A 24,640-nucleotide genomic window follows, 5' to 3' on the forward strand; every position below is an offset into this window, starting at 1 on the left:
AGAGAGAGAGGGAGCGAGGGAGAGAGAGAGAGAGAGAGAAACAGTGAGACAGAACAGTAGGGTCTTGTACTTTTCAGGTCTGGGAACGAGGACGGGAAAGTGCGTCTGAGAGGTCAGGTATCCGTCCTTTACAGTATTTCCTGCTGATGGGAGTTTCAGCCTGAGCCCTGCTCTGGCACTGCACTCTCTATATGCGCAGATCTGCACTGTAACTGTCTGTTTCTCTGTTCTGAGTCTGAGCAGCTGTGTCTGCTGCTTTGTGTGGTGCAGATGTAGGGTAAGTGATGGCAGTGGGAGAGAGAGAGAGGCAATACTCTGGATGCTAGTGGACTTTAGAGCACTATTTCTCACTTGTGCCAAAGTCCTACTAAATTTCAGCTCACGCAGAACAGGAAATATGTTTTTTTTCCAAACCGACGTGTTCTCTTCATACTTTAACTTAACGTATAAACACGCAGTGGAATTATCTGTAATACAGAAAAAGTACCATTTGACACATACTTGACAAAAAAGTTTGACAGTATATGTAACTGTAAGTGACTCAGTTCTGTAAATTCAGGAAATGAATTGAAATTCTGTTCAGTTATTGTTAAATTCCTCAGAGAACATTTTCATTTCATGAATTGAGCGATTACCTGGATTGACTGAATTGATATGGAATTGACTCCAGCCCTGCTATCTAGCAGCTTCCCTCCATTCATCACCCTCTCTCTCTCTCTCTATTCCTCCTTCCACACTGCCTGTCTTATCCATAGAGCCTCCCTCACTCCTCTCAGATCTCATGCCATCGCAGAAGAAAGACAGAGTGAGAGAAAGAGATGCAGCGATGAGATGGATAGGGAGAGGATAAATGGATACATAAGAAAGGGAATGAGAGAAAAGAGGTCTTTCCGTGCTGAGATAATTCTCTCCACAGTGCTGATCATACCTCCTCTCCATCCTTCTCTCCAATCCGGTGACACCAGGGAATCCTGGGCCCTCGCGTTTCCGGGCTCCTGACAAGCTTTCATCAGTCATTCTCTGATCTGAAGTTACAGTTTAGCACCAGCAGAGAGTAGGCCATCCGTAGCACGTGTCATTTATGTTCAGAGATTGCTGTCTGTGTGAGATTAATTGTTAGTACATGGCCTTTATCACCTTCTATGAGTAATTTATAGTGATGATGGTCTCGGTCTCTGTGTAATTAACACCAGCGGTTTTGACTGTCCCTCTGTGTAATTAACACCGGCAGAGTTATTGACTTTATCTGTAATTAACACTATCAATGTTGACTTTATTTCCCTGTGTGTGAGAGAGAGTTGCTCAGCATGTACACTGACTATTTATTTCTGGTTGAAATATGTATTTATGTACCATATGTTTGGAAGTGGGCGAATCTGGGCCAGGGACAATCAGTCCCTGGCCCTCAAATCCAAATCCGGCCCTGGTTTTCTTTCCTCCCAGGTAATACACTGAACAATTAGTGCTACTGATTGGGCAGACTGTCTGCACACCTGATTCCCAAGTAAAGGGAGGGTGGAAAACCTGTAGGACCGTTCCATTTGAGGAACGCGGTTTTATGTTGGTATGTAGGACTGTTTTGTATTTTTCTGGGTGCACGGTCCTCCTCGCTGGTCTTCTGGGGTTGGGTGCAATGAGATCCTCTGGGTGCCTTGGATTCTCTGGGGCACAGAGAGGCTTTGTTAGGAGGAGAGATGGCTGGTGTGTGTAATCACACAAACTGGTGTGGTGTGGTGGGGGGGGGGGTCGATGGAGTCCAGAGGAATCTAATGTGACAGCACCACAGGAGTGGAGTAATGACCATGGCCCCCGTGTCGCCTCTGATGACGAACAATGTCAAACGTCTTTACTGCCACAACACAGCCATAGAAACATCTCAGCTAAAAGGTCAGGATAGTGAATGGAACAATGCACTGTGAGGAAGAATAGTCTCTGTTCTTCCTTGTGACCATATAGCCATATAGGCCATTGTCCCAATCTTCAGTCACATTTCTACAACAGTCTTTAATGTAAATGCTCATTATGATATATTACATAACTACAGTGCCTCTCATCCAAGCGCTTTGCTGTAGAACTTTTTTTAGCATCCAAGTGCAGCACCCACCAGTGTAATGTACTGTAGTCAGTAGAACCCGTGCCTTTCCTTGTTTGGTGTGGCTGGTGTACTTTAACTGCTGACTGAGTGGTTGCCAGGTTTTTAAATCAGCATGTGATCTGGGGTGCTCAGGTTCTCCTTCAGCACTTTTAATGAGCATGTGATATCAGGCACTCAGAGTCTCTGTGCGCCCTCTGTCTCCTGTGGTTGAATGCCCAATGAGCTCCTCTGTTTCTGTACGATGGAGACGTCCCCTCAAGGATTAAGTGAAAGAAACGAGGAGCAAGTGTCACCTGATCACACGGCACAAGTAGCTCCTCTCTAATGTTGCGTTGACGATCGCAAACCGCCTGTGTCTGCAAAAGTTCTGTTCGCCTCTACCTCAGGACTGTAGTAAAGAGAAGTCTAACTCACAATGCCTCCTGAAAACAAACAACCAGATATGAGGATGATCAGTAGTGTGCAGTGCTAGATGAAAGAACCAACGTGATATCATGTGATCTGCTCAGTAATCGGGATTGGTGATACAAAAGCCCAGCTCCATATATGGTGTGTGAGGGCATCTCAGAAGGTCTTCCTCTCTCATTCCGTCCCTCAGGACTCCAAGCGGGCCGCGGAGATCGTCCCGTCCCCGTCGCTCGACGTCTTTCTTCCCGAGGACGAGGACAACCCCTACGAGTTCGTGGCCACCGCCGTCACCCGCAAACCCTGCTCGCTGGACATAAACCGCCCCTCTACCTGCTCCAGGAACGGTGAGTCACACAGGAATCAGCAAGAATTAACATCCATCTCATGGGTATATGTGTGTGTATCTGCAAATTATTAGTAGTAGAAGTAGTATTTAGCTATTTGAGGTGTGATACATTTGATCAGCATAATACCTTTTTGTGAAGATCTTCTTTGAGGCATAAGTGTATAATGTGTTCACCATAGAGTGATATAGACAACATGGGCTAATACAGATTGGTATATTCCCCCATGTCATATCTGTTTACAACCCTCATGCCACACTCGCAGTATGTCCACATTTGTCCTTACATGAGCGTATGAGTGTGCTTGTAATGGCAGCCTCTGTCCCAGCTGGCTGCCCACTGAGCTGTGCCCACCATGTCCGCTGTGCCCTGCCTGCCACCCTGTTACCTGTCAGGGCGGGTTTTCTACCTCACCTCCCCGAAACGTTTCCGCCCGGCCACCCGCGACAGCCCCACATCTGCTGGCACCGTGCCCCCGTCCGTCAGCGCTAATCACCGCTTCCCCCGTCTCTCGGATTAAACTTCAGAGTCCGGCCTCCCAGCCAGCTGGCGCTACCCCAGCTTCCAGCCCGCTTATTATAGACAGATTGAATCTAGTCGCTGCATATCTGTGTTTCCTGTAGCTCCATATCCTGCTCCCTCTTCATTTCCTGTTTGCGTTTGTACTTCCTGTGTTGGAGTGCATGAGCGATTCATCGTGATTCGCTGCGTTGATACAGGCAGTGACAGAAAGATATGGAATGTGGAAAGGAAGGGGCTGAACCAGGGATGGTGGAGCCAGAATCATTGTTCAGATCAAGCCTAGTTAGCTGCCGGATAATTGATGGTTTGTTTATGGATTGAGTTCATTCAGAGTACTCACAGTCTTCTCATGGAGGTCCTGTTTCTACTGTATGTAGAGGATGGCCTTCATCATCAGCCATGTTTCTACAGTCAAGCTAGCTTGGCCCAGCCAAAATCAAGACACATAATAGCCAGTGTTTCACTATAGTCCCACCCAAACAATTCCTTGTTGTCATTAACTGGGAGCGTGTCTATGTTCCCACAGCTCTATGTTCCCACAGCTCTAAGTTCAGTTGACTTCACACTCAGCAGGCTGCTTGCATGGGACCTGAAGAAATCCAGTGTATGTTTGTGCAATTTAGACACAGTACACGTTCAATTATCTATAAGTTTTTAATGAACAAGCAAACAAGCGAAATAAGAAAAAAAAAATACACTATTTATGCAGTTCACTTAAAACTGGAAAGGGCTCTACATCAGTACTTTTCAACCTTTTATGTGCCAGGAACAGGCATCTGCAAGTGCTGTCCTTTGAGGACTATTTTGACATCTAAATATATAAAGTTCAGTTTACACGATCAATAATAAACATTTAATTTTGAAAAAAAATTCAATCTTAGAAATGTGGGAACATAGGGCTGTGGGAACATAGGGATGACCCCCATTAACTCATACTATCATTGAAAGACGGCTGCTGACTTCCATGTTTTGATAACAAGCTGTGTGTGATGTCCCCGCCCTTGACCTTGCCCATATATCTGTACCAGCCGATGAGGACCATGGGGATTCGAAGGAAAGAAGGGCAGTATCTTTGTCCTCTGATCTGGTCTCATGAATGTTATTTAAATTGCAGCCACAAAAAATTGTGTGTATATTTTGTATACATTTCTCTTATCTACTGAAGTTGGACGGTTTATATACAACCAGGCAGTTCAGTCATTTGTGAATTGTCCACTCTTCTCTTTGGCAGTGACACAAGAAAAACAGGTGTATGGATGACTAGCACATGGAATTGGAATCTGCTTTGTTTCTACTTCGGTTTAGAGTATTAGCTGAGAGTTCCCGTCTCCGCTCACAAAGGGTTGCTGTTGAATGCATCAGTTCCCCATGCCCAAAACCGGGGAGCTCTCTGAAACCACCACCCCCAATGCCGCTGTGAACTCCAGGGAGCGAGAGAGGGAGGGAGAGAGAGTGTGGAGAGAGTCGGAGAAAATGTTAGATTGAGAGCGAGAGGGAGGAGAGCTGAATGTTCAGAGCCTCAAAGAGAAAAGATTGACGCAGTGACCACGGCTTTGAGCTCAAAGCCGGCGGTGACCAGACAAGCAAAACAAACCTAGCCACTGAGAGGGGTGTGATTTATCACCTTCTGGAACATTCCTCACTACCACATATGTGTGCTCTTATCTGTCAGTGCTGCTAACAGCCCCTATTCTTCACTGTGTACAGGGCTCTGAGAGGCAGAGAGAAAGAGAAGTAGCACACTGACAGTGAATAGATTGTTAGGCAAGAGAGACCAAGACAGTGCTGGACTGTGTCCTCTCTGCCTGTTAATATGATTTGGAGTCACCAGCATCACCAGCACAAGCCTTACATAATATCTGCCACTGAGCTGGTTGTTATGCAGTATGGGCCATTTTGGGACAATTTCAGTTTTACACTGAGCAGTTGTTACCAGGGTAGCACAGTACAGCCAGCAGATCAAGAAATCGGTGTATGAATTTTTTTTAATTGACCTTGACGGCGATAAAGCAATCTGGAAGTTGTGATGGGCTATCTGCTGTGATGTGCCTTATGCTCAGCAGCTGGTTTTATTCCCCAGTTTAATCACCAAACTCCCACTCTTATGTATTCTCCCTGAGTGAGTCACATTCATGCCAAGCTGCCGGGGCTTGCCGATGCACAGGAATCATGGAAGATTTTCCAGCAATATTTATTTAATCTGTTGTCGCTTAAATGCTTAAACTCATTTCTATGTCGTCATCAAGGAAGCCACGTATCTGCTCAGCTTTGCTGTAGAGTGACCAGGTGGCTAGGTTGGGAAATCGGGTGGATGAAGTTTGGCCAAGTCGCCAGGGCTAACCCCTGTTTTTGACAGGTTCTGTAAAATCTTTGAAAGCCCTGCTGGAAAAAAACAGCTCAAGCTAGGTTTTGAAACAACTGGTAGCTGGTTGACTAGTTCAGACCAGCTCCCAGTTTGACATGGTTTACCAGGTTGACCAGTTCGGACCAGCTCCCAGCTTGACATGGTTTGAGCTAGCATGGATCCTTTCAGCTAAAAAGGAGGAATGTGTGTCAGCATTTTCTGCACATTTTGTTCTGCACCATTGTATCGGCATTCTTATACAAGATGGGCACTTTCTGAAATTGGGTAATTGTCGTGATAAACAACCAAATGACTATAAGGCAGAGCCTCCTCATTATGGGAGTCATGGCCCATAGACTGTTTGGGCATTAGTACAAAGTGTTTTAGTTTTACTGCAAAAAAATAGGCCAGATTCTCTCAAAGTCTACCTCCTGCAGAGGAGAATTTTAATCAGGACCAACTGCCGTTGTTATCGTCCGTAATACAAAACATTCTGCAAGACAAACTTCTCCAATTTCCTGTAAAGAAGAAAGAGTGTAACAACTATTGGTGTTTTTCACTTACAAGCAGGGTAAAATTTACCTTGCATGAATATGATTGTGAATTTCTCATTTATGGCACATAGTGTTTTTCTATGGAAATTGGAAAGAGACACGTACATACTGTAATATAAGCAAGCCCAGTAAGAGCTCCCATTGGAATGGATTTCATATAGCAGAGAATTTCATTTACATGAAGTGTTCCACAGGGAAACTGGAATGGTAGAAAAAATAAATTCATTAATATCTATTACCTGTAAAGTGACAATTTATGATTCTGAAGTCTTGGCTCCAAGTCTTGAAAGTCTAATAGGAGAAATATTATATCTGTGTGTGATGCAGTATCCATCACACTTAACATCAATGCCACGTTCATGTGCAGCATGCCACTTAGAAGATGGCGGCTGTATGGCCACATCTTTTGCTCTGTGATGCACCAAGTCCCCAGGCTGACAATCTTTGCTGCCATTATACAGGCCAGAGGTGACCTCAAGCATATGATAGTGCAGGGTTTTGCCCTGTCCCATTTCAGAAAGCAGTAATTTACAGTGCCTTCAGAAGGCTCATGCACAGTGTGGTCAGTTAAAGGAGACGCTATGGAATCTGACACATGACAGCACTTACACACAGACCTCTTTTTGGATTTTTTTGGATGATTTCTGAGGAAAGGAGATTCTCCCGGCCTGTGTGTGCTGTAACCACTGCCCTTTGGTCCTCTAATGTTATTACAGCTCAAATCATGTTCCCAACAAGAGTTTAAACTGAGCGGATTCCTTAGTAAAGCTGTTTTCCACTTCCAATCGTTGGGTTCTTCTGCTCCCCTCCGATATGATTGAGGCAGTGACCCATGCCGGAGGCACCATGATACCGGCCGAGCCCTCTGAGAGGAATCATAACTCCATCAGCCAAGAAACTCAATCACACACAAGCATCCATCAAGCGCTCTCACTAGGAAGACCACAATATCTACAGAATATCTCTATTTGTATTTGTTTTTTTTAGTTTTTCCGTCGATCAGGGTGTAGCTGTACAGTAGCCATTTTTGCCATCAGGTTCACTGGTTCTCGGTAAGTGCCCCCAGATGTCAGTCTGATCAGGCACCCATCTTATTTAATTTGCTGTGTGAATATTGGATTATTAAAGAGGAACGAGTGCTTGAATATTTGTGTGAATGTGCACTCATACAGAAGCCCTTCTGAGACCTCAGGGATGGGGGTTTGGTTGAAAGCAGCATTGGGACCCTTCTCGGTCCCTGTGTCTGTGTGTGTTAGTGCCGGTGCGATTCTAATCTCAGAAACCGCTGCGCCGCACTGTAATTCTCTACATGATTTCCCATGTGCTTTAATGGTTTCACTTAAAGTTTGCTAATACATTTCTCTGCGTTGAGACGGAGCTCACATGGGCATGCTGTAATTCACACTGACAGACGTGACTGGGAGATTGATACACGCTGTGTGCTGGTTCGCGTGTCTGTTGGCTTTCAGTGTGCAGTTTTTGTTTGACAATGATGTGGAGATTGGAGTTATTGAGGGCAGAGAGGGAGAGACAGAGAGCAAGAGAGAGAGAGAGGGGTCAAGGATTTACACAGGTTTGGTGATATCAAAATAATTCCAATCATTTTTAAGAAATGAACACTTAATTTGTGAGAGCAAGTTGTTGTTAAGCTATATTTTGGTAAAATGACATGAAGGAAATTTGACTGCAGTCTTGTATTGGATTCAAGTGCAAGCATTCACATGCAGGAAACAACAGAGGTGTTCTCTCAGTAAATATGTTAACACAGGATAAAACCCAGGTTTATGTGACTACTTGTATGCTAATGAGAAGAGATTTATTTAGGGAAATTAACAGTCTGGAAAAGTCGCCATTTGGTGCACACATAAAATTCCCTGTAGTTGCGCTTATACTAGCCTGTACATGTCCGCAGTAGTTGTTTTATTATGCAAACAAAAGCCATTTGGTGTGTAAATTTGGTGTGAGCATGTGGAGGTGTCTCATTCGTCACGGGGAGAAGATGGATGTGAAAACTGGGTATAGACCCTGAAGGAGTGTTTCTCTGAGTTAGGCAGCATTCCTATGTGTGATTGATTACTACTTTACCCTCTGATGTTATATAGGAATTAGATTGAGCACGCCCGGATCCTTGTTGCTCCTAACACCTTTCCCTCTGGTTCAGGAACAGATCGCACACATGGGAAATTAGTCCGCTGGGGAAGGGTTTTTATCCCAGCATTCCTGTACTATGAGCACGTCTGCACCGGTCCCGCATAACTCACTGACTCTGTGCATCTCTTTACACAAGATGTCTCTTCCATACATTCACAAGTCATCAATCTGTTTTTCTTCGTAGGACATACGTATTAGCAAGCCACAACCATTGTACCATTTAACATGTATGCTGTAGACCATTCCCATTATGAATGAACATGCCTTGCTGTTCAAGCTTATATATATTTGGTATGCATTTATGCCATCCCTTAACATATTGTATCTAAAGTGTGTAATCTTTGTACATAGTATCCCAACAAAATGCTACTCAATGTTAAAATGATGCTAGTTTACAGAAAGCAAAGACTATCTACTGTATACACCTGTAAATATGTGATGTAAATGTGATAGAAAAAGTGTAAAAAACTTGGCTAACATGGCTTTTTTAATATTAAAGACATTTCTATTGCGATGTAACTGAATTAGAAGAAGATGACGATGAAGAAAATGACAAAAAAGAATAAAATAAAAAACAGTTCTGCGTTTACATGACAACAACAACTTGCTGAAGTTATTTTTATAAGCAGTGAGACTGTGGTCATTGTATTTATTTCTGCTGCAATCCATGAAAAGTGCCAAACTCTCAGAGCTGGGCTGGCATGTATTGTACATGGCTTTGGATAAAAGCATCTGCCAAATGTAATGTAATGTGTGGGGTATTCCCTGTCCACCTGTATTGGGCAGATGGCATACATGCCATCACAGTATCTTTACAAAGAACGGGCTTTCACTAGTAATATTGATGTTGCTATTGCTATGCAAATTAATGAATTTCCCCTGTGTTTTGCTATCTTTTTACAATTATGACATCAGTGCATTGATGTTTTTATTTTGTAGCATAGTCTGGGTTATTTGCTTATTTGCTCCTTTTCTCTGTAGTGGGTATGCTGTATCTGCATGAGCTGAATTTCTCCAGCTATACAGTATGATGATATATTAGAGGGTCAATTATTACAGACACCTTTATTAGAATCAAAATTAAGGAGATTGTATTATTACAAGTAGTGTTCATATGCACGTGCGTGCGTGCGTATGTGTGCTGCGTGCGTGCGTGTGTGTGTGTGTATGCTGCGTGTGTGTGTGCTGTGTGTGTGTGTGTGTGTGAGTGTGCTGTGCGTGTGTGTGCTGTGTGTATGTGTGAGTGTGCTGCATGTGTGTGTCTGCTGTGTGTGTGTGAGTGTGCTGCATGTGTGTGTCTGCTGTGTGTGTGTGCGTGTGTGCTGCGTGTGTGTGTGTGCTGTGTGTGTGTGCGTGTGTGCTGCGTGTATGTGTGCTGTGTGTATGTGTGTGCTGTGTGTATGTGCGAGTGTGCTGTGTGTGTGTGCTGTGTGCATGTGCGTGTGTGTGGGACCTGGACAGGGGCATGCAGCAGTACAGTCCCGTGGCCTCTCCCCATCCACCCCTCATCTCATCACTTTAATCACACATCTACTACTCCAGCCCAACTGGCTTTATGGCATTATGGGAAAAAAAAGATTGAAGAAACCACAACTTATGGATTTCTTACACGGCTGTCGCTGATTAAATCTGTCCAAGATTTCTCAGAAAAGGCTTTGATCACACTGTTTTTTGAGACATGTCCTCGCCAAGGTCTTGAAGTAATGGCTTCCCCCTCTGTCCCAAACAACACAGCTCCTCTCGGGTGGTAGATCTGTGGGATATACAGTTTTCTTTATTAAGAGTTGCCATGAGAAGTTCTGAAAGAACAAATGACACGGCACACATACGTAGAAGTGTGTGGGAGAAAGACGAACGAGTCTGACACGCACACCTGGTACCTGCATGTGTTGCCGTGGTGATGTACAGCTGTGGTGACCATAGAAATGCATGTGTGTGCACGGAAGGGCCTCACTAGGCTGTAAGAAAGGGAGTAAGTTAAGCATTCACCACCAATATCAGTGACCTGATGATTATAACACACGCACAGACACACGGTTAAGATCTGTCTGGAGTGGGAAGAGATTAAATGATGATACTGTGGGTTAATTCACAGTACCCCTCACCTGCCGGTTCTGTGTCAAATGGCATTAATTGCTGTGTGGGGTCATGTATTCCTCCAAGGAAGTTGTTTCTGAGAAAATTAACCTTGTGGCACTGGTGGCATTACAGGATGATAGCAGATAAGGCCTGTGTTTCTGTACTTGACCCTCTCACACTGGCATTCTTCCCAGAAGAACGGCTGTTTACTAGTGAAGGTCTTGTATCTTGCCGACAGTAATATATTGGCCCGTTGAAGCACCTTTCCCACAGGAAGTTACTTGAGCAAAGTTGCTTCCTTGAGCCAATTGTTTTCAGGCATGTATACACAAGAAATAAATATTTTATGCTATAACAATGTGAAAAATGAATTTTTACAATCATTTTTAGATATTAATTTAATTTCTCTTGTTTTAGCCAGGGGTGTATTTTTAAATTCATTATTGCTCCAAATTGGAATGTGGATATTATTACTGTTTGAAATGCCAGTGGCCATGGCGACGACCTTCAGCCCTCACACATTATTTTATAACTAATCAATTTCAGACCATTCCCCCCATGTGACCATCGCAGAGCCCAAGCTTGGTAACCATGGGAACCACTCCACGGGCCCCACTCCCGACTGCTCACCCCCCTCCCCCGACACCGCGCTCAAGAACATCGAGAAAGTGATCCGCCCACAGGTGAGTCTGCGTGAACACACACACGCGCACGCACACACACACACACGCTTCTGTACATACACATACTACGTACAATTAACGGCATATTTCATGCTGTATGATAATCACCCTAATTAGACACTCTAGACTCTCATGGATAAGTGGCACTGTTCAATGGTTAACTGAACCATGGTCCAATTGAAATGGAGACACAGTACATTCAAGCTTGAGGGTGCTGATACTGATTCGTTTTCACAGTGTCGTTTGTGTGTTTCTTTCTCCAAAACTCAGCTTTGGATGTATTCATAATCATTAGATTAGTCATGAAAGGAGAGAGGAATTACAAATTGCGTATTAGCAAGTTGATCTAGGTTTCCCTGTACTGAATCATTTTACTGATTCATTTTGCTGAATCCCATCTCAGCGTTCTTTGTGAGTCAGAGTTGCAGTTTAATCTTTCAAAGGCACGTACACTCTTCCTGAACTGTTTACACATTATTTCACAAAGCAAAATCTCACGAAAAACTAAAACTAATTGGTTGTTTGGCACAACTTCACAAATCTCTGGCAAATTATCACTTCTCAAAATGATATATTTACATCAAGGATCATACCACATACACTACAGATGCTACAGTATGTTCACACAAGTGTAAGATATTTATTTTGTCCAAATACATTTTATCCATAAACGACAAATGAAAAATACCGACAGAGCAAATAAAAAGCCACAGTACTATTTTTACTTGCACATTCTTTAAAAGTAGATCTCTTTTTTTATGAACACTTAAAACCATATTTACTTTTAAGTATATTTATGCATTTTATCATTTTATATTTACTATTCATGTACAGTAGTCACTGTGGCTGATTATACATCACTGTGCGTAAGGTACATGACAGGTACAGTATATCTCAATTCTGCTCAAAAATTCCTTAAATCACACATGACTCACAATGGAATAATGTGACAGTTGAGGCACAACTCGTCAGCAGCTAAAACTGTTTCTGGGAGAATGCCAAGTAGTGCCTTTGTCATTGATGCATATAGTAAAGTGTAGTATAACACGAGAATGAGCATACTCAGGAAATCTGTATACAGTCTGGGGTCTGTTATGTATTCAATTTAAATGTCGAAAACCAAGAACAGTGATTTTATTAATGTAGACGTTTTCAGACTTCAGAAAGCTGCCTGTATATCTTACTTTTTTGAGCACTGTGCATTGAAACCCAGGACTACGAAGAAGCTAAGAAAGAGTGAAGTAACCCCCCCCACACACACACACACAAAAACACACACACACAAACACACACACACACACACCTTCAATGAATAGCTGTATGAATTAAGAAAAAATGTTTGAAGAAAAGAAGTGTGAAATTCAGAGGTATACTCCATGATGACTGCTTTCTGATAGCATGCTGATAAGAGATGTGGGCAGCTGCTGGCTCTCAATCGGATATTGTGTTTTTTCAAAATGAATGTCAGCTTTCAACATCAAAGGGACGAAGACTGGATTGTAAGCATACCAAATTTTTGCTGGGATACTCAATCATACAAGTCTTTGATGCAGAACAAACATCATCATTAATCATTCAATGGTGTTCTCCTTAAAACCTTCAGAAGTCCACTCCAATCCACTAAGTACTTCTAAAAGAGAAAATGTGGATGGTGGTTAGGCAGACAGAGAATGGATTGCATGTCTTGTTTATTCATTCGTTTATTTGATGGGGACATTTAATAAAAAAAATGTTTTGCACATTCATCGATGCAAAGGTGTTTGAGGTTACATGGAGAGCACTGGTGGACTGCAATGTTCAGGACATACCACAGATTTTTAATGGGCTGGAAGTCTGAGCTTTGGCTGGGGAGTTCCAGAATATTGATTTTGGGTTAAAATATCATTTTAACCCATTCCTTTGTAGGTTTTGCCATTGCTCTGGATCATTGTCTTGTTGGAACATCCAGTAAATCTTTATCCTAAACTCAAATCTCCTGTGGACTGAAACCAGTTCTCCTCAAGGACTTGTCAAAACTCAGCTCTGACAATCTTGATGGCAAGAAGCTTCCCATTCCCCCCTGTTGAAAAGCAGTTCAATTTCAAGAAGTTGCCACCATTATGCTTGATGGTAGAGCTGGTATTGCCTGGGTGATGAATTGTGTTTTGTTTATACCAACTGGTGATTTTCTTTCAGGTGAAAGTCCTCAAATTTAGACTCTTCACACAACAAAATCTTCTTGCAGACGGTGTCAGGGTCTGTTATATGGCTTCAGGCAAACTCCAGACATGACTTACTGTTCTGTAATTTTGGCCTTTCTCAGAAGTGGTTTCCATCTAGCCACTCTTCCAAGAGGCCAAATCTGTGAAGTGCTGAGGAGATTGCTGATTTCTGGACTGTTTCTCTCATTTCAGCTAGAGAGCTCTGCAACTCTGTCAGTGCTGTTGCCGGCCTCTTGGCCATTCCGCTATTATCTGGCCATATTTTTTCAATTTTATTACAGTGGATTCATGTAGCTCCAAGGAAGGTTCAAAGCTTTGCAAATCTTTATATATCCTTCTCCGGCCTTTTGCATGCTAAGAACCTCATCTTTATGTGTGTGTGTGTGTGTGTGTGTGTGTGTGTTTATGTGTTCTTGTGTCTGTGTATGTATGTGGGGAGGGGGGTTGAAATTAAGGTCTCGATTGACCTTCGTTACAACAGGATAACAGGATAATAGCGTCTCGCTCTGAGGTGGGGTACATAACGAAATCGTCCCCGCCTGTCGCCTCGCCTGTGGAGCTGTGAACTGAGCCTGAGATGAAAGGCAAGGTCTGCCCCTCTCCCCTACCCTTATATCTCTCTTTGCCTCTCCACCCCCTTCATCACCTACACATCTCCTACTGTGAATCTGTCCCTGAATCTACTCTGACCTTTCACTGCCCTTAAAGTGTTGTCCTCATCATGGTTTTACAGGCCTCTCTGGTCCAGGCCCCGGAATGGTGTCGTCATTCACTGCCCATGCTGTGTCTCTTCATACATTGTGATCTTATTGGGCTGGGCTGCCTGTACTGTGCACTGGTGAAGCTGTACATTGTCACGTTTCACATAGGAGCACTTAGCACTGCCGGCCTTAAACAGCCATACACATGTAAAAAGAGCTGCAGTGATGATACAGATACATTGCCCTAGGTGTCTGCGGTTAATTAAATAACACTGTGTAAAGTTGTGAAATCATAACATTGATACACATTCATAATATTAATGTGTATAGTATTAACACGTTTTTCTATGTGTTTGGTGCGTGAATGAATTAAGTGTTGGGGTGAAGCAGGTTTTTTTCAAGCTGGAACTGAGTGTGTGTGATGAACCAGCTAGGGCACGTGCAGAACCACCACAGCCTGAATATCAGCCCTCCCTCTCTCCTTCTTTTTCTCCCTCCATCTATCTCTCCCACCTTTGCCCTCCCTTAATCCATGCAAAATCCATACTCGCACCTTTCCTCTCTTTGTTTCAGTCCATCCATCTTCTCTCATCCCGCCTTCCTCCTGATCTGGCAATCTGATTGGTTGCAGTGTGGATGAGTGACAGGCTGATGGTCTTTCTTCTCATGGCAGCAGGGTCTTTGAAGTCATTTTATATTCTGTCAGTCAGGTGGCTCTCAGGTAGAAGAGCTCATTACTGCTGTTGTTGCTGCCTCACACTGTGTGGCTTTGTGCGTGCGGTGCGTTGCCAAGGTGACTAAATCTACAATATGCTGAAAAACCTGTGTTGGGGTGGAGAGGTTGATTCAAACAATGCTGTTTGAGAGAGTGCCACAAATAGACAAAGACTTGAATCACAGACATAGACGCAGACGCGTGTTAAAAAGGTCCCCTTTTAATGTTTTCTTTCTGGGATGCGACGTGCTAAAACAGACGCTCGCGGTTGCCCATGAAATTAGCATGCTGTTCACGCATACCTCTCAAAAGCTAAATAATGCTCTTCCCTAATGAGTGGTTTGTAGTCGCGCACACAGAGATCCAGTCACAGAGACGTGTATGCACATCTCCCTCTCGCAGGCTCTTTGTTAATGAGTTGTAAATTGGTGTAAACACCGTGACTTGGCCCGGTCCCCTCGAGACGCTCAGGTGGTGGAAAGTGAGGTAAATCAGGTGTCGCGCTCCGCGGTCGGAGGTCGATTATGCCCGGGCGTGAGCAGGGCCGCTCGCGGTGCAAAGGCTCGCCGTTCTGTGAACACGCATCGCTCGCCGTGAAAGATCAATTAACACAAAGCGCTCGTTGTGAATGACGATGGCTTTTCAGGTTTGCAGAAGTGCTTAATGGTTCTCGGAAGTGCTTTAAGGTGTGCGGCAATTAAACGGATGACACCATTGCTGGCAGAAAAGCACACACCCTATAACCTCCTATGACCTCGCAATTCATTTATATATTCCGCTATAGGGGACATAAGTCTCTGGTCTTAATATCAAGAATCATATATTCTATGTGGATATTTACTCTACAAGGGCCTTTCTATTAAAAATAAAATGAATATTATTTTTGAATATATTTTCAATTCGACACGTTTTTGTCCATTTGGTCAATAAATGTAAGTACTGTTTGGTCTCAGGAGGATACTGTCAGTGAGTATGTCTGGGAAAAGGTCTGGATGTCAGGGATATGCATACTGTGCTGTGCACTTCAGTGTGCTGTAGATCACTGTATCAGTTTCTGAGTGCGCTATAGGTCAGCGCATCAACACTCATGTGTGAGGAGGTCAGGGTGTCAGTAATTGAATGTTCTTTTGTTCATTGTGGCAGCGTTCAGTTTGCTGCAGGTCAGCGAGTCGGTTCATGGGTGTGTAATGATTCAGTTTGCGACAGTACAGGATTGTGCTGTTCCCTCTGTGGGGTGCTGTAGATCACTAAGGGTATGATGGGGGACTGATGTTAGATGAGACCAGGGATGCAGACGTTGATAAGGCCAGGGGGGTGGGCATTGTCCTTAAAACGCCGTGCAACCCAGAACAGAACCCTGAACTCTGAAGTACTGTGATTACAACCACCTCAGTCTGCCCTTTCACTGCTGAATTGGCCTTAGCTGAAAGAGATTTACCTTAAAGCTGAAGAGAAAGAAGTGTTTGGTTTCACCTGAAAGAGATTTGACTTAATGCTCAGGAGGAAGAAGTCGGTGGTCTTAGCTGAAAGGTATGAGCCTTGGAGCTGAAGAGGAAGAACGGGTGTGGCTTATCCCCGTTCCCTCGCCCCCCTGCGGTTCCTCCCGCTGCATGGAGGGTGGAGAGCAGGTGTCGGCTTCGCTGGGATCCGTCTGGCCCTAATTGTCCAGATGGCCGGCCGTAGAAGGGCAGCCCGTGTCCCGACCAAACGACCCCTGCCCTCCTCCCGGGGAGAAAGCTGGCCCTGTCTGCAGGTTCTGGGTCTCTGGCCAAAAACAGACCGTGCTTTTCCCCCTGCACCCCGGGTGAGGAGAAGGCTTCTCGCTCCTGGGCCAAATGGTTCTGTCTACAGGCAGGTCAGACCCAGATCAAGCCTCTCCGGGCCAGTTCTGCGCCGATTATGGCCCAAAGTCTGCCGGGACCGGCACAGATCTGGCCTGGAGTCACTTGCTGACCGACTGGGCTGTGGGTCTGAATGTCCGTTTTCAGTGTAGACCACTGGTAACCAACCCTGCTGCTGGAGATCTACCTTCCTGTAGGTTTTCATACCTAATTTGGGCCACAAATCAGAAGCTGAATTGATCTCTAGCTGTTGAATGAGGTGTGCTTTTTTGGGGTTGAAGTGGAAACCTACAGGATGGTAGATATCCAGGAACAGTGTTGGTTACCCCCCGTGTAGGCTGTGGCTGAATTAAAACACATTATTTCCCCTGAGAACCCACTGCCAGCCCAGTCCTGGTGTAAGTGTAATGTTAAGACCAGATGAGGTCAACCTTGCTTTAAGGAAAAGGGGAGGAGCAGATCACCCTGACCACACAGTACACTATGGTCTGATACTCTTGTCCTCTCTCTGTTTTATACAGTAAGTTTATCAATTTCACCTTTTCACTACTTTGAGGCATTCGTGTTACAACTGCAATCTTTTTTGAGTAGTTTCTCCCAGCAGTATCTTTCTCCAGCACCCTTCAATAGTGTGACATTTTCACATCAGGTTTCCTCTGAAAACAAAATAATTGGAAGAGAATATTGTATTTAATGTGGTTTTCACTCCGTTGAGAATGCATGGAAAGGGTCTTTCATGAAATACACAGACCTGAATACCCTGACTCTGGGCCTACATGTATAAAATAGAGCTCTGTACTCCACATTGTCTCGCCATTCATCATAGGCTGATATGCTGCCTCCACTTTCCATAGAATGGCATAGGAGCTCTCCGCTGACTGTAAGCTGACATACACAATTCTTCACTGGCTGATAAACTGTCTGAAAGACAACAGGAAAAAAAAGATCAAAGCGTGTGTTAAAAAGCGACCATTCTTTTCATAGACTGTGGACGAGACACTTCATTCAAAGACTTCATCGGGTTGAATGCGTGTGACGTACAGTACCGGCTTATTTCATGGACTGGTATGCTTTCTACTCTATGCAGTCTGTTCTCTTGAACAAATGGAAAAAGAAAATTCACTTTGTTGAAGGAGACCCTAGACTTCACAGCAGCTCCTGGGTGCTGTTACACTATTTATTGCCGTCTAATGACGCTGTAATACCCATATTTTTATTAGAGCCTCAGAAGGCGAACATCAAACAAGCTCTCTTTTCTGCTCTGATCATGTCTTCTTAGGATCTTGGCCATAGATGTAGAATTGTGAGAATTGATTTGTTTGATGGACTCAAATTTACCTCAAATGTAGTATGTCATCTTCAATGAATACACACACAGAGCATGGCCAACTGGTGCTTGGAAACGTCTCATGTAGAAAGCATTGTATATTAATTTGTCATTGCTTTCAGGATTGGATAATGTAGCTGACACATCAGTCAGAGCATAAAGCAGGGTGTATTTCTTAAGCAAGTGCCGGTGTTTTTTGTTTTGCAGTGGGTAAAACCACTCACCGGACTCACAAGACCTAATCAGGAACCAAGTTAAACTGTCAGAGGCACATAGTCCATAGTTCCTGGCCAGGAACTGTCAGAGGCCACTGAACTCTGTGTCATAGGCACGTACTGGCCCCTCAAAGACATTGAAATGCAGGCCAAATAGCAGAGGTGAGTCTGCAAATTAATCATTTTTAACAGTTCTGAACATGATGTACAGTAGTGTACACGCCTCGGTGAGATGAGTTATATATGAGTTTTATTTGTTTGACCAGTATCGACCACTGTGAAATCAGTTTTATGTCAGGTAGACCTCTGCAGAGTCAGGAAATTGAATGTCAGTCAATCAGTACTACAAGAATTTTACACCTGCTTCATTGAACCAGCACTGACCTTCAGCCTAACAGCGTGGTTTGCTCTCTAAATGATGTCTTACAAACAAAGCTGGAGAGTTTAATATCATAAGGAGACAACAGAAAACCAGGCGACAACTTTATGTGGAGTGGACAGTTAAAGGAGAAAGTAGAATACTCTGTGTAAGATATTAGCATCTGGAAGATTCCTTATCCTTTAAAACAAAGAGAACATTCAACAGCTTTCTGCCAAATTCTGTTCACCTCATTAATGACACAGCACACCTTCATTTTAATGTTCAAATTTCTGATTTAGTGTAGTCCACGATAAATTTTAGTGTTTAGTGGTTTAGTTCTATTAATTTATGTATTGAAGTTCTTCCTAGAATTTCCTTAATAGAATTCTTAAATTTCGATTTGTAATAATAGTAATGTAAAATAGGAATCTTTAAATGCAATTTCATCAATTTTATTTCTTAATGTAATTTATGCAAATTGCTTATTCAATTTCTTGTGTGGGCTACTTCACCTGAAGTTCCTGCTGGGGAAAATAAAGTGCTCTGTTCTGTTCTACTCTGTTTTATGAAATGGATAATGGAAATAATGCAGTTACTAGAGCCCTTGCAGGTTTACTATTAATTAAAAGAAGCTTCCTGGACAGTGATTGCACATTCATCTGTCGACTGTGAATATAACAGTTCCTGACATTTAGCATTGTTTGGGTGGGGATGAAACCTGAACTGGCAGCATTGCATTGACTCACAACAAAGTTTTGTTGGCCTGCACTTCCTTTAGTTGTAGCTGTCCAATTTCAGGCGTTAGCTGGAAAGTACTTTGGGATTCTGAGTGGCATGTTTACATGCTGGGTAGCTTGCACACATCTCAATGGCAGAAAACCGTTAGAATTTCACCAATGCGAAACACAGAAATAATTTCACACCTTTTCTTGCACCTAAGGGACATGTCAGAATGTGATGAGACTGGCATATCAAGAATTTATATTCCATATGTGAAAACACTAAAATGCCCGCTGCTTCTGTTGCTGTTAAAATGCCGGGATTGACCTCTAAGGAGAGCCTTTTCCTACCACCCTACCCCAGCCTCGAGTAATATGCTGGAGGGAGGGAGGGAAAGAGAGAGAGAGAACGAGTGTCCTTCCCTTTAACACAGGGCTCTGATGTACTGTCTCCAGTGTTCTCTTATAATCAGTGGAAGAAAAGAATAACATCGCTGTTTTGGGGGAAGATGTGTAAAGGATATTGGAGTCTCTGTGTGGCTGAGTACCCCATGATCATTTACCATGATCATTTTGTCCAGTATGATTTAGTGCTGCATCGATCACAGTCGAGTCTCCACGGTGACATTGAGACCCCAGCCAATAGAGGGAGTGCCACAGTGAGTCTCCACGGTGACATTGAGAGCCCAGCCAATAGAGGGGGTGCCACAGTGAGTCTCCACGGCGACCTTGAGGCCCGGGGCCAATAGAGGGAGGGCCACAGCATGCTCGGACACACGGCCCCCGCTGAACTGCCCCATCTGCTTCCCCACTGCACAGCGGCTCGCTATGACAGATCACCTGATAGTGGTGGCTGTGCTCACCCAACTGAGACGGTCCAGTCTGTCTGCTCTAACACATGCAGATGAGGTGGGGGGGTGTGTGTGTTGGGGACAGGGGGGCATACACACCTGCCACAGGGGCAACAAGGGGTGCGGACGTGGGGCCGGAAGCCATGTTAGGGGGGTTGGGGTTTTGGTGTGTTGTAGAATTGCTTAGTGCACCTTCAAATCGATCCCAGGCAAATGGGGACGGGTGTCTCAGATATTGGTAGCCCCACTGTCATTGATTGGGGAGTGTCACAATAAAATTGCGGAGGCTGGAAACGGTGTCACATAAAACAGGCTTAGGCTGAGGATTTATCTGTGTGTGTTTGTGTGTGTGTGTGTGTGCTCTTACAGTTATTATAAAACTCTGAGTAGAAGAGCTTATTGTGCACCCGTTGTCAAACAGTATGTGAATGGCATTACTGGAGGAACAGATTCTGGAGTCTCGACAGAACACACACTCAAACAAATTAATTGGCATGGCACCTGGACTTTGATGATGCAACAGGAAGTGGAGAAGGTCCTTACATAAGGCTTCCTGTGGTTATGTAATGGGCTGAGTCTGTTTGTGCCTCTTACTTTCATTTGAATAGAGAGAGGAGGAATGACACATCTGAGATACAGAGTAGGTCTCCGTTCGCTCTGAGTCGGGAATACTTCTGTGCGATGGGGCCCATGTTCTCGCAACCATTCCTAGCTGAGGGCTTAGTGCAAAAATCCATGAATTTCTGATATAGAAATTGGAGTCTGAGCTGACTGGATCCAGTCTGCATGGAGCTTGCATATCCTCCCCTCGTCCAGTTTCCTCCCATATGGAAAGACATGTCACATTAGGTATACTGGAGTTGGTCCCTGGCCACTGCGCTGTTGCTGCCCATGGTAGGATGGGATTTTCTACTGTAAGAGCATCTCATTGTTCGCTAGGCTTTTGACATTAACATGTCCGCTCTCTGTTCCTCCAGCCAAAGCAGCGCACGTCTTTGTCGTCGTCGCAGGACGTCCAGAGGCCGAACCACAGCTACGACCCCTCGGAGGTGAGCTCCTCTCTGGGGTACGCCAGCTTCACCACCAGCCCCCCGGTGAGCCCCCCCGTCAGCCCCCCGGTGAGCCCCGCCAACTACTCCACCGGCTCCGCCGATGACTGCGGCCTGACAGGTAGGGACACCCCTCCTCCCCCCTTCCTCCCCTCCGCCACCCTCCTCTTCCTCCCACACCGGAAGGACCCCGCTGTGTCTCTTCCTTCCTCCCCGCCGCGGCCCTCTTAGCGAGCCGGTGCGCTTCGCTGGCACCTGTCAAAAGGTGTCTGTTACTCAGCGTCGGCAAAATGGGTCTGCGCAGTTCGGTGACACCTGTCAGCGGGTGGCTGCGTTTGTCAACTGTCGCGCTCCGCCCACGTGGTTGTGAGAGGGGCATCGACGTGGCACGGAACAGCCGTTTCTGCAGCCTGGCCACTGTTGGGCGTAATCCGTTAGCAGTCACGCGAAATTAGCCGCCTGAGGCTTATTGTGAGCAAATTGATTCCGATACCATGCTCTGTATGCATCACATCATTAGTTTAATATCTTTTTGATCCTCCTCCTCCAACTTTAAAAATGGCTTCACACCTCCTTGGCTTGTTAGAGTCCAGTGTGGTTCCATCACTGTTACTTGTCCTGTGGTTTTCACAGCAGCTCAGAGCCTGGGTGTTCCCTGAGCCTTTGAGCCCTGGTTGTACAGCTTTGTCCATAATGGATTTAATACAGGTGACTGTAAGGACCAATTCACAATCTAATTTCCCTTCCCCTCAAAGCAATCCTCAGCGCTGCCATCAAAGTAATAAGTAGCGCTGTATTAACCAAGCTTCAAATCAATTGTACTGCTCTCATGAACATGAATCGCTCAATGAATATTTCTCTATGTAGTTACTTGTTGTGACTCCCTGTGTGTGTTATGCATTGTGGGAAGTTTTGGTAATAAACGGCTGCACAAAAACCAACCCAAACCACAGATGGCAGGAAAGAAAGTTGCGGCAGGGCCGCCTCGCAGGACTTTGCTCTTGATCCAAAATTGAAATGTCTGCCAAGTGGAGACGCCAAGCCATAGCCAAGGCTTCTTCCGCTTCCTGTGTGCCACTTCCTATCGGCTCCCTGTCCGTCTGCAGAGAACATCTCTCATTGAGTCAGCCACCTCTCCCTGCCTCCAGCCAGTCTGTGCCCTCCTCACCTCCGCCACACCTGCCCACTCTACACCCCAGGAATACCACACCTGCACACTCTACCCCCCAGCAACGCCACACCTGCCCACTCTACCCCCCAGCAACACCACACCTGCACCCTGTACCCCCAGCAACACCACACCTGCACACTCTACCCCCCAGCAACACCACACCTGCCCACTCTACCCCACAGGAACACCACACCTGCCCACTCTACCCCACAGGAACACCACACCTGCCCACTCTACCCCACAGGAACACCACACCTGCACACTCTGCCCCCCAGCAACACCACACCTGCACACTCTACCCCCCAGCAACACCACACCTGCCCACTCTACCCCACAGGAACACCACACCTGCCCACTCTACCCCACAGGAACACCACACCTGCCCACTCTACCCCACAGGAACACCACACCTGCACACTCTGCCCCCCAGCAACACCACACCTGCCCACTCTACCCCACAGGAACACCACACCTGCCCACTCTACCCCACAGGAACACCACACCTGCCCACTCTACCCCACAGGAACACCACACCTGCCCACTCTGCCCCCCAGGAACACCACACCTGCACACTCTGCCCCCCCGGAACACCACACCTGCCCACTCTACCCCCCAGGAACACCACACCTGCACACTCTACCCCCCAGGAACGCCATACGTGCACACTCTCAGTCTTCCAGGAGACTTGTCTCATAGGAGTGCAAGTGGTGAGGGGAGAGATTTCTCAAATATATTGTTTTTACTATCTGTAGATGATAATATAAACACAGATGCAGATACATGTAGTGCTTTGCAAAACAAGATGGTGCTCCAGGGATTAAGAATGACTTCTGATGTAAAGATCGGAAGAACTGCACTTTGGTTTAATTATTTTGGTTACTTGCTCAAATTTCAAAATCAATTGCAATTTTGTGGGTCGTCCTCAGTCATGTTCCCACTGAGTGCATGCAAGAATTTATGTTTGCCTTTTCTCAAGCTTGCAACGGTAATTGCAAACTCATGCGTGATGTAGACTCAGTGAGCACTTTATTAGGTATTTATTGCACTTATTTTTGTATTGGTCTTCTGCTGCTGTAGCCTATCCACTTAAGAGGTTTGATGCATTGTGTTTTCAGAGATGCTATTCAGCATACCACTGTTATAATGTGTGGTTATTTGCATTACTGTCACCATCCTGTCAGCTTTGACAAGTCTGGCTCTTCTCCACTGACCTCTCTCATTAACAATGCGTTTCTGCCCACAGAAGTGCTGCTCACTGGATGTTTATTGTATTTCTGACCATTCTCTGCAAACTCTACAGACTGTAGTGCATGAAAATCGCCGGAGATCAGTGGTTTCTGAGATATTCAAAGCACCCTGTCTGGCACCAACAATCATTCCATGATCAAAGTCACTTCAATCACATTTCTTCCCCATTATGGTATTTGTTCTGAAAAACAGCTGAATCTCTTGACCATGTCTGCATGCTTTTATGCCTTTAGTTGCTGCCAAATGTTTGGCTGATTAAATATTTCAGAAACTGCTGATCTCCCTCCTGTGTGCTGACCCACTCCAGCCCATTGACTCCTTACAACTCTGTTAAAGGGTAGGCACTGCTCAGCCTACTGTAGAGTTTAAGTACAGTGTGACCTTGGAGCTTGCCACTCCATTACACCACCTACTCCTGCTGGGTCGTTCTTATCAGAACTCTCCAAGCCAAGTACTATAATATAGCCCCTCCTGGATAATACATAACAATTACAGTGTCCCATTGTGCTCTAGGTGCAGAGGTCGAAAGTCCAGGTTCAGAAAGTAAAAGTATTTTGTTCCAGTCACCTTTATTTGCGAATTCGCATTTACTAATATAATATAATAATACAAATATTTTTGTTTTTATCCAAAGTGACTTACATTTGATTAGACTAAGCAGGGGACCCTAGATCAATGTGAGGTTAAGGGTCATGACCAAGGGCCCAACAGCTGCGTGGATCTTATCGTGGCTACACCGGAGCTTGAACCACCAACCTTCTTGGTCCCCGTCATGCACCTTAGCCACTGTGCTTTTTCGCAGAGTTGCCACTGATCACCTCTGTCCAGGTGTTGGGTTGACTGGTACTTCAGACATTTTCCCATTGCACTCTCTGTGTAGAGTAGATAAAAGTAGTCAGACAAATGGATTTGAACCCATGATGCTCCGCGGAAGGATGGATTATTGGGAACATTGTGACAGATGGGTGATGGATTTATGATTTGCGTCCTCTCCTGAGTCCTTTGGCTCTCTTGGGTCCTTGAACAAATATTTTTTTTTGAAGGACACAGAAGCAGTATTT

The 24,640-nt window shown here is 44.9% G+C and overlaps 1 protein-coding gene across 5 annotated transcripts in view; it reads left to right on the forward strand.

The window, feature by feature from the left end:
* The window catches only part of LOC133134706 (ankyrin repeat and sterile alpha motif domain-containing protein 1B-like), a 183,405-nt gene that overhangs the window by 94,345 nt on the left and 64,420 nt on the right, over positions 1–24,640 (forward strand). For all 5 annotated transcript variants that reach the window (XM_061251012.1, XM_061251013.1, XM_061251015.1 and 2 more), the window contains 3 exons: positions 2,694–2,847; positions 11,044–11,180; positions 21,089–21,281. In XM_061251012.1, the coding sequence (XP_061106996.1) occupies positions 2,694–2,847; positions 11,044–11,180; positions 21,089–21,281 (484 nt within the window). The remainder of the gene's footprint in view (positions 1–2,693; positions 2,848–11,043; positions 11,181–21,088; positions 21,282–24,640) is intronic.

Source organism: Conger conger, chromosome 8 (assembly GCF_963514075.1).
Source record: "Conger conger chromosome 8, fConCon1.1, whole genome shotgun sequence".
NCBI classification, from domain to species: domain Eukaryota; kingdom Metazoa; phylum Chordata; class Actinopteri; order Anguilliformes; family Congridae; genus Conger; species Conger conger.